The following is a 21,282-nucleotide window of genomic DNA, read 5'->3' on the forward strand; positions in this document are numbered from 1 at the left end:
AGTATAAAGGTATGATAGTGAGTATAAAGGAGATGATTGTGAGTATAAAGGTATGATTGTGAGTATAAAAGGTATGATTGTGAGTATGAAGGTATGATTGTGAGTATAAAAGGTATGATTGTGAGGATGAAGGTATGATTGTGAGTATAAAGGTATGATAGTGAGTATAAAGGTAGAATTTTGAGTATAAAGGTATGATTATGAATATAAAGGTATGATTGTGAGTATAAAGGTATGATTGTGAATATAAATGTATGATAGTGAGCATAAAGGTATGATAGTGAGTATAAAGGAGATGATTGTGAGTATAAAGGTATGCTAGTGAGTAAAAAGGTATGAGTATAAAGGTATGATTGTGAGTAGAAAGGTATGATAGTGAGTATAAAGGTATGAGTATAAAGGTATGATTGTGAGTATAAAGGTATGATAGTGAGTATAAAGGTATGATTATGAGTATAAAAGGTATGATTGTGAGTATGAAGGTATGATTGTGAGTATAAAGGTAAGATAGTGATTATAAAGGAGATTGTGAGTATAAAGGTATGATTGTGAGTATAAAGGTATAATAGTGAGTATAAAGGTATGAGTATAAAGGTATGATAGTGTGTATAAAGGTAAGATTGTGAGTATAAAGGTATGATAGTGAGTATAAAGGTATGATAGTGAGTATAAAGGTATGAAAGTGTGTATAAAGGTGTGATAGTGAGTATAAAGGTATGATTGTGAATATAAAGGTATGATAGTGAGTATAAAGGTATGATTGTGAGTATAAAGGTATGATTGTGAGTATAAAGGTATGATAGTGTGTATAAAGGTATGATTGTGAGTATAAAGGTATGATAGTGAGTATAAAGGTATGATAGTGAGTATAAAGGTATGATAGTGAGTATAAAGGTATGATAGTGAGTATAAAGGTGTGATAGTGAGTATAAAGGTATGATAGTGAGTATAAAGGTATGATAGTGAGTATAAAGGTGTGATAGTGAGTATAAAGGTATGATAGTGAGTTTAAAGGTATGTTAGTAAGTATAAAGGTATGTTAGTGAGTATAAAGGTATGATAATGAGTATAAAGGTATGATAGTGAGTATAAAGGTATGATAGTGAGTATAAAGGTATGATTGTGAGTATAAAGGTATGATTGTGAGTATAAAGGTATGATTGTGAATATAAAGGTGTGATAGTGGGTATAAAGGTGTGATAGTGGATTTAAAGGTGTGATAGTGAGTATAAAGGTATGATAGTGAGTATAAAGTTATGATTGTGAGTATAAAGTTATGATAGTGAGTATAAAGGTGTGATAGTGAGTATAAAGGTGTGATAGTGAGTAAAAAGGTATGATAGTGACTATAAAGGTATGATAGTGAGTATAAAGGTATGATAGTGAGTATAAAGGTGTGATAGTGAGTATAAAGGTATGATTGTGAGTATAAAGGTATGATAGTGAGTATAAAGGAGATGATTGTGAGTATAAAGGTATGAGTATAAAGGTATGATAGTGAGTATAAAGGTATGATAGTGAGTATAAAGGTATGATAGTGAGTAAAAAGGTATGATAGTGACTATAAAGGTATGATAGTGAGTATAAAGGTGTGATAGTGAGTATAAAGGTATGATTGTGAGTATAAAGGTATGATAGTGGGTATAAAGGTATGATTGTGAGTATAAAGGTATGATTGTGAGTATAAAGGTATGATTGTGAGTATAAAGGTATGATTGTGAATATAAAGGTGTGATAGTGAGTATAAAGGTGTGATAGTGAGTTTAAAGGTGTGATAATGAGTATAAAGGTATGATAGTGAGTATAAAGGTATGATAGTGAGTATAAAAGTATGATTGTGAATCTAAAGGTATGATAGTGAGTATAAAGGTATGATAGTGAGTATAAAGGAGATGATTGTGAGTATAAAGGTATGAGTATAAAGATATGATAGTGTGTATAAAGGTATGATTGTGAGTATAAAGGTATGATAGTGAGTATAAAGGTATGATAGTGAGTATAAAGGTATGATTGTGAGTATAAAGGTATGATAGTGAGTATAAAGGTATGATTGTGAGGATAAAGGTATGAGTATAAAGGTATGATAGTGTGTATAAAGGTATGATTGTGAGTATAAAAGGTATGATTGTGAGTATAACGGTATGATTTTTAGCATAAAGGTATGATAGTGAGTATAAAGGTATGATAGTGAATTTAATGGTATGCTCGTGAGTAAAAAGGTATGAATGTGAGCATAAAGGTATGATATTGAGTATAAAGGTATGATAGTGTGTATAAAGGTGTGATTGTGAGAATAAAGGTATGATAGTGAATATAAAGGTATGATAGTGAGTATAAAGGTATGACAGTGAGTATAAAGGTATGATAGTGAGTATAAAGGTGTGATAGTGAGTATAAAGGTATGGTAGTGAGTATAAAGGTATGATAGTGAGTATAAAGGTATGATTGTGAGTATAAAGGTATGAGTATAAAGGTATGATAGTGTGTATAAAGGTATGATTGTGAGTATAAAAGGTATGATTGTGAGTATAACGGTATGATTTTGAGTCTAAAGGTATGATAGTGAGTATAAAGGTATGATAGTGAATATAAAGATATGATAGTGAGTAAAAAGGTATGATTATGAGTATAAAGGTATGATAGTGAGTAAAAAGGTATGATAGTGAGTAAAAAGGTATGATAGTGTGTGTAAAGGTATGATAGTGTGTATAAAGGTATGATTGTGAGTAGAAAGGTATGATTGTGAGTACAAAGGTATGATAGTGAGTATAAAGGTATTATAGTGAGTATAAAGGTATGATAGTGAGTATGAAGGTATGACAGTGAGTATAAAGGTATGATAGTGAGTATAAAGGTATGATAGTGAGTAAAAAGGTATGATAGTGAGTATAAAGGTATGATAGTGAGTATAAAGGTGTGATAGTGAGTATAAAGGTATGATAGTGAGTATAAAGGTGTGATAGTGAGTATAAAGGTGTGATAGTGAGTACAAAGGTATGATAGTGAGTATAAATGTATGATAGTGAGTATAAAGGTATGATTGTGAATATAAAGGTATGATATTGAGTATAAAGGTATGACAGTGAGTATAAAGGAGATGATTTAGAGTATAAAGGTATGATTGTGAGTATAAAGGTATGATTGTGAGTATAAAGGTATGATAGTGAGTATAAAGGTATGATAGTGAGTATAAAGTTATGATAGTGAGTATAAAGGTATGATAGTGAGTATAAAGGTATGATAGTGAGTATAAAGGTATGATAGTGAGTATAAAGGTATGATAGTGAGTATAAAGGTGTGATAGTGAGTATAAAGGTATGATAGTGAGTATAAAGGTATGATAGTGAGTATAAAGGTGTGATAGTGAGTATAAAGGTGTGATAGTGAGTACAAAGGTATGATAGTGAGTATAAATGTATGATAGTGAGTATAAGGTATGATTGTGAATATAAAGGTATGATATTGAGTATAAAGGTATGACAGTGAGTATAAAGGAGATGCTTGTGAGTATAAAGGTATGATAGTGTGTATAAAGGTATGATTGTGAGTATAAAGGTATGATAGTGAGTATAAAGTTATGATAGTGAATATAAAGGTATGATAGTGAGTATAAAGGTATGATAGTGAGTATAAAGGTGTGATAGTGAGTATAAAGGTGTGATAGTGAGTACAAAGGTGTGATAGTGAGTATAAATGTATGATAGTGAGTATAAAGGTATGATTGTGAATATAAAGGTATGATATTGAGTATAAAGGTATGACAGTGAGTATAAAGGAGATGATTGTGAGTATAAAGGTATGATAGTGTGTATAAAGGTATGATTGTGAGTATAAAGAAATGATAGTGAGTATAAAGTTATGATAGTGAGTATAAAGGTGTGATTGTGAGTATAAAGGTATGATTGTGAGTATAAAGGTGTGATAGTGAGTATAAAGGTGTGATAGTGAGTATAAAGGTGTGATAGTGAGTATAAAGGTATGATTGTGAGTATAAAGGTGTGATTGTGAGTAAAAAGGTATGATTGTGAGTATAAAGGTGTGATAGTGAGTAAAAAGGTATGATTGTGAGTATAAAGGTATGATAGTGAGTATAAAGGTATGATTGTGAGTATAAAGGTATGAGTATAAAGGTATGATAGTGTGTATAAAGGTATGATTGTGAGTATAAAAGGTATGATTGTGAGTATAACGGTATGATTTTGAGTCTAAAGGTATGATAGTGAGTATAAAGGTATGATAGTGAATATAAAGATATGATAGTGAGTAAAAAGGTATGATTGTGAGTATAAAGGTATGATAGTGAGTAAAAAGGTATTATAGTGAGTAAAAAGGTATGATAGTGTGTGTAAAGGTATGATCGTGTGTATAAAGGTATGATTGTGAGTAGAAAGGTATGATTGTGAGTATAAAGGTATGATAGTGAGTATAAAGGTATTATAGTGAGTATAAAGGTATGATAGTGAGTATGAAGGTATGATAGTGAGTATGAAGGTATGACAGTGAGTATAAAGGTGTGATAGTGAGTATAAAGGTATGATAGTGAGTATAAAGGTATGATAGTGAGTAAAAAGGTATGATAGTGAGTATAAAGGTATGATAGTGAGTATAAAGGTGTGATAGTGAGTATAAAGGTATGATAGTGAGTATAAAGGTGTGATAGTGAGTATAAAGGTGTGATAGTGAGTACAAAGGTATGATAGTGAGTATAAATGTATGATAGTGAGTATAAAGGTATGATTGTGAATATAAAGGTATGATATTGAGTATAAAGGTATGACAGTGAGTATAAAGGAGATGATTGTGAGTATAAAGGTATGATAGTGTGTATAAAGGTATGATTGTGAGTATAAAGGTATGATAGTGAGTATAAAGTTATGATAGTGAATATAAAGGTATGATTGTGAGTATAAAGGGATGATAGTGAGTACAAAGGTATGAGTATAAAGGTATGACAGTGTGTATAAAGGTATGATAGTGATTATAAAGGTATGTTAGTGTGTATAAAGGTATGATAGTGAGTATAAAGGTGTGATAGTGAGTATAAAGGTATGATTGTGAGTATAAAGATATGATAGTGAGTATAAAGATATGATAGTGAGTATATAGGTATGATTGAGAGTATAAAGTTATGATAGTGAGTATAAAGGTATGATAGTGAGTATAAAGGTATGATAGTGAGTATAAAGGTATGATACTAAGTATAACGGTATGATAGTGAGTATAAAGGTATGATAGTGAGTATAAAGGTGTGATAGTGAGTATAAAGGTATGATAGTGAGTATAAAGGTATGATAGTGAGTATAAAGGTATGATAGTGAGTATAAAGGTGTGATAGTGAGTATAAAGGTGTGATAGTGAGTACAAAGGTATGATAGTGAGTATAAATGTATGATAGTGAGTATAAAGGTATGATTGTGAATATAAAGGTATGATATTGAGTATAAAGGTATGACAGTGAGTATAAAGGAGATGATTGTGAGTATAAAGGTATGATAGTGTGTATAAAGGTATGATAGTGAGTATAAAGGTATGATAGTGAGTATAAAGTTATGATAGTGAATATAAAGTTATGATAGTGAACATAAAGGTATGATTGTGAGTATAAAGGTATGATTGTGAGTATAAAGGGATGATAGTGAGTACAAAGGTATGAGTATAAAGGTATGATAGTGAGTATAAAGGTATGATAGTGAGTATAAAGGTGTGATAGTGAGTATAAAGGTGTGATAGTGAGTACAAAGGTATGATAGTGAGTATAAATGTATGATAGTGAGTATAAAGGTATGATTGTGAATATAAAGGTATGATATTGAGTATAAAGGTATGACAGTGAGTATAAAGAAGATTATTGTGAGTATAAAGGTATGATAGTGTGTATAAAGGTATGATTGTGAGTATAAAGGTATGATAGTGAGTATAAAGTTATGATAGTGAGTATAAAGGTGTGATTGTGAGTATAAAGGTATGATAGTGAGTATAAAGGTGTGATTGTGAGTATAAAGGTGTGATAGTGAGTATAAAGGTATGATAGTGAGTATAAAGGTATGATAGTGAGTATAAAGGTGTGATAGTGAGTATAAAGGTGTGATAGTGAGTACAAAGGTATGATAGTGAGTATAAATGTATGATAGTGAGTATAAAGGTATGATTGTGAATATAAAGGTATGATATTGAGTATAAAGGTATGACAGTGAGTATAAAGGAGATGATTGTGAGTATAAAGGTATGATAGTGTGTATAAAGGTATGATTGTGAGTATAAAGGTATGATAGTGAGTATAAAGTTATGATAGTGAATATAAAGGTATGATTGTGAGTATAAAGGTATGATTGTGAGTACAAAGGGATGATAGTGAGTACAAAGGTATGAGTATAAAGGTATGATAGTGAGTATAAAGGTATGATAGTGAGTATAAAGGTGTGATAGTGAGTATAAAGGTGTGATAGTGAGTACAAAGGTATGATAGTGAGTATAAATGTATGATTGTGAGTATAAAGGTATGATTGTGAGTACAAAGGGATGATAGTGAGTACAAAGGTATGAGTATAAAGGTATGATAGTGAGTATAAAGGTATGATAGTGAGTATAAAGGTGTGATAGTGAGTATAAAGGTGTGATAGTGAGTACAAAGGTATGATAGTGAGTATAAATGTATGATAGTGAGTATAAAGGTATGATTGTGAATATAAAGGTATGATATTGAGTATAAAGGTATGACAGTGAGTATAAAGGAGATGATTGTGAGTATAAAGGTATGATAGTGTGTATAAAGGTATGATTGTGAGTATAAAGGTATGATAGTGAGTATAAAGTTATGATAGTGAGTATAAAGGTGTGATTGTGAGTATAAAGGTATGATAGTGAGTATAAAGGTGTGATTGTGAGTATAAAGGTGTGATTGTGAGTATAAAGGTGTGATAGTGAGTATAAAGGTATGATTGTGAGTATAAAGTTGTGATTGTGAGTAAAAAGGTATGATTGTGAGTATAAAGGTGTGATAGTGAGTAAAAAGGTATGATTGTGAGTATAAAGGTATGATAGTGAGTATAAAGGTATGATTGTGAGTATAAAGGTATGAGTATAAAGGTATGATAGTGTGTATAAAGGTATGATTGTGAGTATAAAAGGTATGATTGTGAGTATAACGGTATGATTTTGAGTATAAGGGTATGATAGTGAGTATAAAGGTATGATAGTGAATATAAAGATATGATAGTGAGTAAAAAGGTATGATTGTGAGTATAAAGGTATGATAGTGAGTAAAAAGGTATGATAGTGAGTAAAAAGGTATGATAGTGTGTGTAAAGGTATGATAGTGTGTGTAAAGGTATGATAGTGTGTATAAAGGTATGATTGTGAGTATAAAGGTATGATAGTGAGTATAAAGGTATGATAGTGAGTATGAAGGTATGATAGTGAGTATGAAGGTATGACAGTGAGTATAAAGGTGTGATAGTGAGTATAAAGGTATGATAGTGAGTATAAAGGTATGATAGTGAGTAAAAAGGTATGATAGTGAGTATAAAGGTATGATAGTGAGTATAAAGGTGTGATAGTGAGTATAAAGGTATGATAGTGAGTATAAAGGTGTGATAGTGAGTATAAAGGTGTGATAGTGAGTACAAAGGTATGATAGTGAGTATAAATGTATGATAGTGAGTATAAAGGTATGATTGTCAATATAAAGGTATGATATTGAGTATAAAGGTATGACAGTGAGTATAAAGGAGATGATTGTGAGTATAAAGGTATGATAGTGTGTATAAAGGTATGATTGTGAGTATAAAGGTATGATAGTGAGTATAAAGTTATGATAGTGAATATAAAGGTATGATTGTGAGTATAAATGGATGATAGTGAGTACAAAGGTATGAGTATAAAGGTATGATAGTGTGTATAAAGGTGTGATCGTGAGTATAAAGGTATGATAGTGATTATAAAGGTATGTTAGTGTGTATAAAGGTATGATAGTGAGTATAAAGGTGTGATAGTGAGTATAAAGGTATGATTGTGAGTATAAAGATATGATAGTGAGTATAAAGGTATGATAGTGAGTATATAGGTATGATTGTGAGTATAAAGTTATGATAGTGAGTATAAAGGTATGATAGTGAGTATAAAGGTATGATACTGAGTATAACGGTATGATAGTGAGTATAAAGGTATGATAGTGAGTATAAAGGTGTGATAGTGAGTATAAAGGTATGATAGTGAGTATAAAGGTATGATAGTGAGTATAAAGGTGTGATAGTGAGTATAAAGGTGTGATAGTGAGTACAAAGGTATGATAGTGAGTATAAATGTATGATAGTGAGTATAAAGGTATGATTGTGAATATAAAGGTATGATATTGAGTATAAAGGTATGACAGTGAGTATAAAGGAGATGATTGTGAGTATAAAGGTATGATAGTGTGTATAAAGGTATGATTGTGAGTATAAAGGTATGATAGTGTGTATAAAGTTATGATAGTGAATATAAAGGTATGATTGTGAGTATAAAGGTATGATTCTGAGTATAAAGGGATGATAGTGAGTACAAAGGTATGAGTATAAAGGTATGATAGTGAGTATAAAGGTATGATAGTGAGTATAAAGGTGTGATAGTGAGTATAAAGGTGTGATAGTGAGTATAAATGTATGATAGTGAGAATAAAGGTATGATTGTGAATATAAAGGTATGATATTGAGTATAAAGGTATGACAGTGAGTATAAAGGAGATGATTGTGAGTATAAAGGTATGATAGTGTGTATAAAGGTATGATTGTGAGTATAAAGGTATGATAGTGAGTATAAAGTTATGATAGTGAGTATAAAGGTGTGATTGTGAGTATAAAGGTATGATAGTGAGTATAAAGGTGTGATAGTGAGTATAAAGGTGTGATAGTGAGTACAAAGGTATGATAGTGAGTATAAATGTATGATAGTGAATATAAAGGTATGATTGTGAGTATAAAGGTATGATTGTGAGTATAAAGGGATGATAGTGAGTACAAAGGTATGAGTATAAAGGTATGATAGTGAGTATAAAGGTATGATAGTGAGTATAAAGGTGTGATAGTGAGTATAAAGGTGTGATAGTGAGTACAAAGGTATGATAGTGAGTATAAATGTATGATAGTGAGTATAAAGGTATGATTGTGAAAATAAAGGTATGATATTGAGTATAAAGGTATGACAGTGAGTATAAAGGAGATGATTGTGAGTATAAAGGTATGATAGTGTGTATAAAGGTATGATTGTGAGTATAAAGGTATGATAGTGAGTATAAAGTTATGATAGTGAGTATAAAGGTGTGATTGTGAGTATAAAGGTGTGATAGTGAGTATAAAGGTGTGATTGTGAGTATAAAGGTGTGATAGTGAGTATAAAGGTGTGATAGTGAGTATAAAGGTATGATTGTGAGTATAAAGGAGATGATTGTGAGTATAAAGGTATGATAGTGTGTATAAAGGTATGATTGTGAGTATAACGGTATGATAGTGAGTATAAAGTTATGATAGTGAGTATAAAGGTGTGATTGTGAGTATAAAGGTATGATTGTGAGTATAAAGGTGTGATTGTGAGTAAAAAGGTATGATTGTGAGTATAAAGGTGTGATAGTGAGTAAAAAGGTATGATTGTGTCACCTGCGTCTGCTTTGGCATCAAGCAGTCTGCCAATGAGCCGCTCCCACTCGGTGCCCACCTTCAAGCGGGCGCCACTTCCTGCGGCCACAGCCAGGTGGTACAACCAGGTGTCCTGAGGACAAAGCGCTCGTTGACCTCACCGTGGAGCGATCGCGGCGGTCGGCCATACCTTTTCCTGTTTGCTGCCGATGAGGAGGTAGGTGGGGCTCTGGTCGGGGGGCTTGACCACTAAGGTGTGGTGAGAAGACAGGACGCCGCGCCCCCCCGCCTCGTAGTCCTCGTCCGAGTCGCACGAGCGATCCACCTCCTGCACCATCGCCTCGCACACCTGCAGCTGACCTAGAGGACACTGGGAGACACCTTCACCTGACTAAACTGCAGAGAGCACATGGCACTGTCTACTCTTCTTCTGCGCGTTGTTTTTTTGGTGTATTTGGTCAGAGTTTCAGACGACATGTCCACTGCAGAGGACGTTGGCTCTCGTAAAAGATGTAATACAGTGGAACCTCCAGTCACAAACCTAATTGGTTCTTGAACAGGGTTCTCCATTAAGAAACATTGTAAATATGAATAATTGGTTCCAGCCTGCACAAAAGTGCCTATTTTAGTGGCGGTTTGTACCTTTTGAACACCATATAAAGTACTACACAGTACTGTATATCACTAAATTAGTCATTTATCTTCAATAATTACAGTGCTAAAATAAACAAATAATAACTGAATTACTCAAATACTAATAATTAAAATAAAAAGTAATACAATCTAACTACATTTTAAAATAAATACTTTTTAACAGTCATGCTTCCTAAATAAACTGTAAATAAAATTTAAGTGCAAATGATATTGTCATTACTGCCACTAGTGGTAGAAGTTTGTATTAAATATGAATAATTGGTTCCAGCCTCGACAAAAGTCCCTATTTTAGTGGCGGTTTGTACCTTTTGAACACAATATAAAGTACTATACAGCGCTGTATATCAGGGTTTCTTTTCTTAACTTAACTTAACTTAACTTAACTTAACTTAACTTAACTTAACTTAACTTAACTAAATGGTCATCTTGTTCAATAATTACAGTGCTAAAATAAATAAATAACTGAATTAATTAAATACTAATAATTAAATTTTAAAATTTTAAAATAAATACTTTTTAATATGTATGCTTCCTAAATAAACTGTCAATAAAATTCAAGTGCAAATGAAAATGCACTTTAGTCTTAATTTTTTGCGCTAAAGAAATAATTCACTCCAGACTAACTAAATTGTATCTTGTTCAATAATTACACTGCTAAAATAAATAAATACTAACTTAATTAATTACATTAAAAAAACAACTAATTATTTAAATAAATAAAAAAGGAAAATCTAACTACATTTCAAAATAAATACTTTTTTTATTATATATTTTTCCTAAATAAACTGTCAATAAAATTCAAGTGCAAATGAAAACGCGCTTTAGTCTTAATTTTTTGCGCTAAAGAAACTTTTCTTTGACTTTTGCTCCAGACTTCTTCTGTTTGTTTGATATCCTCATTACTGCCACTAGTGGTAGAAATGTGTATTAAATATGAATAATTGGTTCCAGCCTGGACAAAAGTCCCTATTTTAGTGGCGGTTTGCGCCTTTTGAACACCATATAAAGTACTATACAGTACTGTATATCAGGGTTTCTTAACTTAACTCAACTTAACTTACCTTAACTTAACTTAACTTAACTTAACTAAATGGTATCTTGTTCAATAATTACAGTGCTAAAATAAATAAATAACTGAATTAATTAAATACTAATAATTAAAATAATTCAAATAAAAATGAATAAAACTACATTTTAAAATAAATACTTTTTAATATATATGCTTCCTAAATAAACTGTCAATAAGATTCAAGTGCAAATGAAAATGCACTTTAGTCTTAATTTTTTGCGCTAAAGAAACATTTCACTCCAGACTAACTAAATTGTATCTTGTTCAATAATTACACTGCTAAAATAAATAAATAATAACTTAATTAATGACATAAAAAACAACAACTAATAATTTAAATAAAAAATGCATAAAATCTAACTACATTTCAAAATAAATACTTTTTTTATTATATATTTTTCCTAAATAAACTGTCAATAAAATTCAAGTGCAAATGAAAACGCACTTTAGTCTTAATTTTTTGCGCTAAAGAAACTTTTCTTTGACTTTTGCTCCAGACTTCTTCTGTTTGTTTGATATCCTCATTACTGCCACTAGTGGTAGAAATGTGTATTAAATATGAATAATTGGTTCCAGCCTCCACAAAAGTCCCTATTTTAGTGGCGGTTTGTACCTTTTGAACACAATATAAAGTACTATACAGCGCTGTATATCAGGGTTTCTTAACTTAACTGAACTTAACTTAACTTAACTTAACTAAATGGTATCTTGTTCAATAATTACAGTGCTAAAATAAATAAATAACTGAATTAATTAAATACTAATAATTAAAATAATTAAAATAAAAATGAATAAAAATACATTTTAAAATAAATACTTTTTAATATACATGCTTCCTAAATAAAGTGTAAATAAAATTCAAGTAAAAATGAAAATACACTTTAGTCTTATTTTTTTGCGCTAAAGAAACATTTCACTCCAGACTAACTAAATTGTATCTTGTTCAATAATTACACTGCTAAAATAAATAAATAATAACTTAATTAATTACATTAAAAAAACAACAACTAATAATTTAAATTTAAAAAATGCATAAAATCTAACTACATTCCAAAATAAATACTTTTTTATTATATATTTTTCCTAAATAAACTGTCAATAAAATTCAAGTGCAAATGAAAATGCACTTTAGTCTTAATTTTTTGCGCTAAAGAAACTTTTCTTTGACTTTTGCTCCAGACTTCTTCTGTTTGTTTGATATCGTCATTACTGCCACTAGTGGTAGAAATGTGTATTAAATATGAATAATTGGTTCCGGCCTCGACAAAAGTCCCTATTTTAGTGGCGGTTTGTACCTTTTGAACACAATATAAAGTACTATACAGCGCTGTATATCAGGGTTTCATAACTTAACTTAACTTAACTTAACTAAATGGTATCTTTTTCAATAATTACACTGCTAAAATAAATAAATAACTGAATTAATTAAATGCTAATAATTAAAATAATTTTAAAAAATGAATAAAAATACATTTTAAAATAAATACTTTTTCATATATATGCTTCCTAAATAAACTGTCAATAAAATTCAACTGCAAATGAAAATGCACTTTAGTCTTAATTTTTTGCGCTAAAGAAACATTTCACTCCAGACTAACTAAATTGTATCTTGTTCAATAATTACAGTGCTAAAATAAATAAATAATAACTTAATTAATGACATAAAAAACAACAATTAATAATATTAATAATAAATTAAAAAAAAGAATAAAATCTAACTACATTTTAAAATAAATACTTTTTAATAAAAAGTGGAAAAAAAATAGTATACATGCTTCCTAAATAAACTGTCAATAAAATTCAAGTGCAAATGAAAACGCAGCTTCACCACTTTTAGTCGTAATTTTTTGCGCTGAAGAAACTTTTCTTTGACTTTCGCTCCAGACTTCTTCTGTTTGTTTGATATCCTCATTACTGCCACTAGTGGTAGGAATGTGTATTACAACTGAGTAAACAGATGTATTTTTGGCGGCCCGACAATGGCCTTATGGTTAAGAATTACTGCTGTGTATCAAACAAATATAACAAGAAAATGATGGATCAATTTCTCCTTGTCAACAAACCAAAGTCCCTTTGGTGCCCTCATAAACGATCGGCAACCACAAAAATACTTAACTTTAACAACCACATTGCTACAATAATAAACATTTTAAATAGGGAAAATCCACTTACAATTACGTCAAAACGAGCAGTTCACGAGAGGGGAGGAAGGAGCCGACAGAGAGGATTAGGGGAAGGGTGTGTGCTCTTGAAAGAAGCGCCGCTGAACAAAAGGTAGTCTGTGAAATAAGTCCGCTTTGGCATGTTTTTACAGAAAAGTCCGTTCTCATCACAATTAAAAACTTCTTAAATCGAGGTTCCGCTCTACATCAATTGAACTTTAATAATGATTTGAAGCGCATGAGAAAACGGAAAGGAATTTGTAGCCGAACACAACTAAAGTTGTCATGGCAACGTGGAGCAAACTGCTGAGTCAGCATTATAGCGATGATGAGTTGACGGGAAACAACAGTACAAAGTATGCAAAGTAACTTTTTAAAGTGCTTGAACTACTCCAAATGCAATCTTGTGGCGTTCATGGGAAAAAAAAAAAGGAGGTTGCCTACAGCCACAGCTGTTAATTTTTTTTTTTTTCATTTTTCCCACCCTGGTGGTCATTTTGTATCTAAATGTCAAGCACACAATTACTAATAATGTAGGCTCATGCATGGAATCAAAACCTTTAGCATTGTTCTAGCTAGTTGCTAACTAGCTGTGTTTGTTTACCTTGTCTTCCTGCTGGCGGAAGTAGTAGAAGATCTTTCCCAGCAGGCAGCACCACACCAGCTTAGAATGTCCGTGTTTCACCTGGGGCCAGAAAGGTTTTTTTTATAAGACTGGATGTTGGCGTTATTTTTCTAATATGATTGGTGGTTGCATTTCTAAATGTGACCAGCAGGTGTCTGCACATTTGAGTTTGAGCGTAAACGCTACAAATCCTCCGTTTAGAGAACGAAGAACGCTTTGTGGAACGCTCACCCTGACCACCTGAGGGCACCACAGACTGTGGATGCTTTTAAAAAAGACTTAAAAACCCTTCTTTTTTTTTTTTTTTTAAACTCTTTTTTTAGATATATGCATACTAGTCTTAGCTATTTGGCTGTTGTAGTTTTTTTTATTTTTATTTTTTATTATCTTTTTATTTTTTATTTTATTTTATTTATTTATTTTTTATTTTTATTTTTTTTTAATACACTGTAGCACTTTGAGGTTGTTTACTCACTGTAAAGTGCTTTGTACAAATAAAATCTATTATTATTATTATTATTATTATTATTATTGTTTTAAACACACGTTCTGAGAGTGACGCCGGCTGTTTAGAGGTTTAAGCCCCGCCCCCTGGCAGCCTGGTCCAAATAATGATTATGTCATGTGACCAGCAGGTGTCTGCACATTTGAGTTTGAGCGTAAACGCTACAAATCCTTCGTTTAGGGAACGAAGACCACTCTGTGGAATGCTCTCCCTGACCACCTGAGGGCACCACAGACTATGGATGCTTTTAAAAAAGGCTTAAAACCCCTTCTTTTTTTTAAAAATAGCCTTTTTTTAGATGTATGCATACTAGTTTTAGCTATTTGGCTGTTCTAGTTTTTTTATTTTTTTATTTATTTATTTTTTATTATCTTTTTATTTTTATTTATTTATTTATTTATTTTTTAATACACTGTAGCACTTTGAGGTTGTTTACTCACTGTAAAGTGCTTTGTACAAATAAAATCTATTATTATTATTATTATTATTATTATTATTGTTTTAAACACACGTTCTGAGAGTGACGCCGGCTGTTTAGAGGTTTAAGCCCCGCCCCCTGGCAGCATGGTCTAAATAGTGATTATGTCATGAGACCAGCAGGTGTCTGCACATTTGAGTTTGAGCGTAAACGCTACAAATCCTTCGTCTAGGGAACGAAGACCGCTCTGTGGAACGCTCTCCCTGACCACCTGAGGGCACCACAGACTGTGGATGCTTTTAAAAAAAGGCTTAAAAACCCTTCTTTTAAAAAAAAGCCTCTTTTTTTAGATATATGCATACTAGTTTTAGCTATTTGGCTGTTCTAGTTTTTTTTTTTAGTTTTTTTTTTTTTTAATCATCTTTTTATTTTATTTTTTTATTTTATTTTATTTTATTTTATTTTATTTTATTTTATTTTATTTTATTTTATTTTATTTTATTGTATTTTATTTATTTATTTATTTATTTATTTATTTTTTAATACACTGTAGCACTTTGAGGTTGTTTACTCACTGTAAAGTGCTTTGTACGAATAAAATCTATTATTATTATTATTGTTTTAAACACACGTTCTGAGAGTGACGCCGGTTGTTTAGAGGTTTAAGCCCCGCCCCCTGGCAGCATGGTCTAAATAGTGATTATGTCATGAGACCAGCAGGTGTCTGCACATTTGAGTTTGAGCGTAAACGCTACAAATCCTTCGTCTAGGGAACGAAGACCGCTCTGTGGAACGCTCTCCCTGACCACCTGAGGGCACCACAGACTGTGGATGCTTTTAAAAAAGGCTTAAAACCCCTTCTTTAAAAAAAAAAAACAACCTTTTTTTAGATATATGCATACTAGTTTTAGCTATTTGGCTGTTCTAGTTTTTATTTTTATTTATTTTTTATTATCTTTTTATTTTTTATTTTTTATTTTTTATTTTCTATTTTATTTTATTTTATTTATTTATTTATTTTTTAATACACTGTAGCACTTTGAGGTTGTTTACTCAATGTAAAGTGCTTTTTAAAAATAAAATATATTATGATTATTATTATTATTATTATTATTATTATTGTTTTAAACACACGTTCTGAGCGTGACGCCGGCTGTTTAGAGGTTTAAGCCCCGCCCCCTGGCAGCCTGGTCTAAATTGTGATTATGTCATGTGACCAACAGGTGTCTGCACATTTGAGTTTGAGCGTAAACGCTACAAATCCTTCGTTTAGGGAACGAAGACCACTCTGTGGAACGCTTTCCCTGACCACCTGAGGGCACCACAGACTGTGGATGCTTTTAAAAAAGGCTTAAAACCCCTTCTTTTTAAAAAAAAAAAAAAAAGAAAAAAAGCATTTTTTTAGATGTATGCATACTAGTTTTAGCTATTTGGCTGTTCTAGTTTTTATTTGTATTTATTTTGTATTATCTTTTTATTTTTTATTTTTTATTTAATTTAATTTAATTTATTTATTTATTTTTTTTTTTTTTTTTTTAATACACTGTAGCACTTTGAGGTTGTTTACTCACTGTAAAGTGCTTTGTACGAATAAAATCTATTATTATTAATATTGTTTTAAACACACGTTCTGAGAGTGAAGCCAGCTGTTTAGGGGTTTAAGACCCGCCCCCTGGCAGCCTGGTCTAAAGAGTGATTATGTCATGTGACCAACAGGTGTCTGCACATTTGAGTTTGAGCGTAAACGCTACAAATCCTTCGTTTAGGGAACGAAGACCACTCTGTGGAACGCTTTCCCTGACCACCTGAGGGCACCACAGACTGTGGATGCTTTTAAAAAAGGCTTAAAACCCCTTCTTTTTAAAAAAAAAAAAAAAAAAAAAAAAAGCATTTTTTTAGATGTATGCATACTAGTTTTAGCTATTTGGCTGTTCTAGTTTTTATTTGTATTTATTTTGTATTATCTTTTTATTTTATTTTTTTAATTTTATTTAATTTAATTTATTTATTTATTTATTATTATTATTATTTAATACACTGTAGCACTTTGAGGTTGTTTACTCACTGTAAAGTGCTTTGTACGAATAAAATCTATTATTATTATTATTGTTTTAAACACACGTTCTGAGAGTGAAGCCGGCTGTTTAGAGGTTTAAGCCCCGCCCCCTGGCAGCATGGTCTAAATAGTGATTATGTCATGTGACCAACAGGTGTCTGCACATTTGAGTTTGAGCGTAAACGCTACAAATCCTTCGTTTAGGGAACGAAGACCACTCTGTGGAATGCTCTCCCTGACCACCTGAGGGCACCACAGACTGTGGATGCTTTTAAAAAAAGGCTTAAAAACCCTTCTTTTAAAAAAAAGTTTCTTTTTTTAGATATATGCATACTAGTTTTAGCTATTTGGCTGTTCTAGTTTTTATTTGTATTTATTTTTTATTATCTTTTTATTTTTTATTTTTTATTTTATTTAATTTTATTTATTTATTTATTTATTTATTATTATTATTTTTTTAATACATTGTAGCACTTTGAGGTTGTTTACTCACTGTAAAGTGCTTTGTACGAATAAAAACTATTATTATTATTATTGTTTTAAACACACGTTCTGAGAGTGAAGCCGGCTGTTTAGAGGTTTAAGACCCGCCCCCTGGCAGCCTGGTCTAAATAGTGATTATGTCATGTGACCAACAGGTGTCTGCACATTTGAGTTTGAGCGTAAACGCTACAAATCCTTCGTTTAGGGAACGAAGACCACTCTGTGGAATGCTCTCCCTGACCACCTGAGGGCACCACAGACTGTGGATGCTTTTAAAAAAAGGCTTAAAAACCCTTCTTTTAAAAAAAAGTTTCTTTTTTTAGATATATGCATACTAGTTTTAGCTATTTGGCTGTTCTAGTTTTTATTTGTATTTATTTTTTATTATCTTTTTATTTTTTATTTTTTATTTTATTTAATTTTATTTATTTATTTATTTATTTATTATTATTATTTTTTTAATACATTGTAGCACTTTGAGGTTGTTTACTCACTGTAAAGTGCTTTGTACGAATAAAAACTATTATTATTATTATTGTTTTAAACACACGTTCTGAGCGTGACGCCGGCTGTTTAGAGGTTTAAGCCCCGCCCCCTGGCAGCCTGGTCTAAATAGTGATTATGTCATGAGACCAACAGGTGTCTGCACATTTGAGTTTGAGCGTAAACGCTACAAATCCTTCGTCTAGAGAATGAATGTGGAACGCTCTCCCTGACCACCTGAGGGCACCACAGACTGTGGATGCTTTTAAAAAAGGCTTAAAACCCCTTCTTTTTTTATTAAAAAAAAAGCCTTTTTTTAGATGTATGCATACTAGTTTTAGCTATTTGGCTGTTCTAGTTTTTATTTTTATCTATTTTTTATTTTTTTTAATTTAATTTAATTATTTTTTAATTTTTTTAATTTTTAATTTTTATTTATTTATTTATTTATTTATTTTTTATCTATTTTTATTTATTTTTAATTATTTATTTATTTATTTATGTATTTATTTTTTAATACACTGTAGCACTTTGAGGTTGTTTACTCACTGTAAAGTGCTTTGTACGAATAAAATCTATTATTATTATTATTATTATTATTATTATTATTGATTTAAACACACGTTCTGAACGTGACGCCGGCTGTTTAGAGGTTTAAGCCCCGCCCCCTGGCAGCCTGGTCTAAATAGTGATTATGTCATGTGACCAGCAGGTGTCTGCACATTTGAGTTTGAGCGTAAACGCTACAAATCCTTCGTTTAGGGAACGAAGACCGCTCTGTGGAATGCTCTCCCTGACCACCTGAGGGCACCACAGACTGTGGATGCTTTTAAAAAAGGCTTAAAACCCCTTCTTTCTTTTTTTTAAAAAAGCCTTTTTTTTCGATACATGCATACTAGTTTTAGCTATTTGGCTGTTCTAGTTTTTATTTGTATCTATTGTTTATTTATTTTATTTTATTTTATTTATTTTTTTTATTTATTTTTATTTTTTTTTAAAAAATTTTATTTTTGTATTTATTTATTTATTTATTTTATATTTTTTTTATTATTATTTTTTTTTAATTTATTTGTTTATTTATTTATTTATTTTTTAATACACTGTAGCACTTTGAGGTTATTTACTCAATGTAAAGTGCTTTTTACAAATAAAATATATTATTATTATTATTATTTTTATTATTATTATTATTATTATTATTATTATTGTTTTAAACACACTGTTTAGAGGTTTAAGCCCCGCCCCCTGGCAGCCTGAGGCACTGAGGTGCGCTGGCCCTTTAAGATGGAGGCGTGTCTGTCAGAGCTGAGCCAATCACAGTGAAGGATACTGAGCCGGGTTGACTTCTTCCACGAATCAACTTAGGATCGCTACCTTTCACATTCAACCCGATACGGTACCGATTTCCGTAACCTGGGAATCGATACTGGTAATCAACAATACAATTTTTCGGTACTTTTGTACGCGTTAATAAATATGAGTTGTTTTTAAAATGTTAACTTTAGCATTCTAGTATACTAACATAAGTGTTCCCCTTTTTTTTGTTTGCCAATTTTTGCAGCCCAACACCTCAGAGTCATATAACTTGGTACTTGACTCATGCTAACGTTAGCATTTTAGCATGCTAACTCTTTTTTAGCCATTTTTTGCAGCCCAAAGCCTTAGACTCATATAACTTGGTACTTGACACACGCTAACGTTAGCATTCTAGCATGCTAACTTTTTTTAAAGCTAATTTTACAGCCGAACACCTCAGACTCATATAACTTGGTACTTGACACATGCTAACGTTAGCATTCTAGCATGCTAACTTTTTTTTTTGGCCAATTTTACAGCCGAACACCTTACAGTCATATAATTTGGTGCTTGACACATGCTAACGTTAGCATTCTAGCAGGCTAACTTTTTTTTAAAGCTAATTTTACAGCCGAACACCTCAGAGTCATATAACTTGGTACTTGACACATGCTAACTGTGAGCATGCTAACATTTTTTTTTAGCTAATGTTACATGCGTACGTTTGAAAGTCTTATGACTGATTACTTGACGCATTCTAACTGTTAGCATGCTATTTTTTTAAGCTAATGTTACATGCGTACGCTATAAAGTCATTTGACTTATTACTTGACACATGCTAACTGTTAGCATGCTAACTTTTTTTTTTAGCTAATGTTACATGCGTACGCTGTAAAGTCATATGACATTACTTGACGCATGCTAACTTTTTTTTTTTAGCTAATGTTACATGCCTATGCTTTAAAATCATATGACTTATTACTTGACACATGCTAACTGTTAGCATGCTAACTTTTTTCTTTTAGCTAATGTTACATGCGTACGCTTTAAAGTCATATGACTTATTACTTGAGGCATTCTAACTGTTAGCATGTTAACATTAGCATTATAGTATACTAACATTAGCGTGCTCACTTTTTTTTGGGCCAATTTTTGCAGCCCAAAGCCTCAGACTTGTATAACGTGGTACTTGACACATGCTAATGTTAGCATTTTAGCATGCTAACTTTTTTTTTAGCCATTTTTTGCAGCCCAATGCCTCAGACTAATAAAAACTTGGTACTTGACACATGCTAACGTTAGCATTCTAGCATGTTAACTTTTTTTTAAGCTAATTTTACAGCCGAACACCTCAGAGTCATATAACTTGGTACTTGACACATGCTAACTGTGAGCATGCTAACTTTTTTTTTTAGCAAATATTACATGCGTACGTTTTAAAGTCTTATGACTGATTACTTGACGCATTCTAACTGTTAGCATGCTATTTTTTTTAGCTAATGTTACATGCGTACGCTGTAAAGTCATTTGACTTATTACTTGACACATGCTAACTTTTTTTTTAGCTAATGTTACATGCGTACGCTGTAAAGTCATATGACATTACTTGACGCATGCTAACTTTTTTTTTAGCTAATGTTACATGCGTATGCTTTAAAATCATATGACTTATTACTTGACACATGCTAATGTTAGCATTTTAGCATGCTATCATTTTTTTAGCCATTTTTTGCAGCCCAAAGCCTCAGACTAATATAACCTGGTACTTGACACATGCTAAGGTTAGCATTCTAGCATGTTGACTTTTCTTTAAGCTAATTTTACAGCCGAACACATCAGAGTCATATGCTAACTGTTAACATGATATCTTTCTTTTAGCTAATGTTACATGCGTACACTTTAAAGTCATATAACTTATTACTT

At 31.3% G+C, this 21,282-nt stretch overlaps 1 protein-coding gene across 1 annotated transcript in view; it reads right to left on the reverse strand.

The window, feature by feature from the left end:
- The window catches only part of plekhh1 (pleckstrin homology domain containing, family H (with MyTH4 domain) member 1), a 169,116-nt gene that overhangs the window by 61,405 nt on the left and 86,429 nt on the right, over window positions 1–21,282 (reverse strand). Inside the window, exons 16-18 of the mRNA XM_072913745.1 lie at window positions 14,098–14,178; window positions 9,799–9,978; window positions 9,630–9,741 (exon numbers count right to left, since the gene is read on the reverse strand). Of these exons, the coding sequence (XP_072769846.1) occupies window positions 9,630–9,741; window positions 9,799–9,978; window positions 14,098–14,178 (373 nt within the window). The remainder of the gene's footprint in view (window positions 1–9,629; window positions 9,742–9,798; window positions 9,979–14,097; window positions 14,179–21,282) is intronic.

This window comes from Nerophis lumbriciformis, linkage group LG08 (assembly GCF_033978685.3).
Source record: "Nerophis lumbriciformis linkage group LG08, RoL_Nlum_v2.1, whole genome shotgun sequence".
NCBI classification, from domain to species: domain Eukaryota; kingdom Metazoa; phylum Chordata; class Actinopteri; order Syngnathiformes; family Syngnathidae; genus Nerophis; species Nerophis lumbriciformis.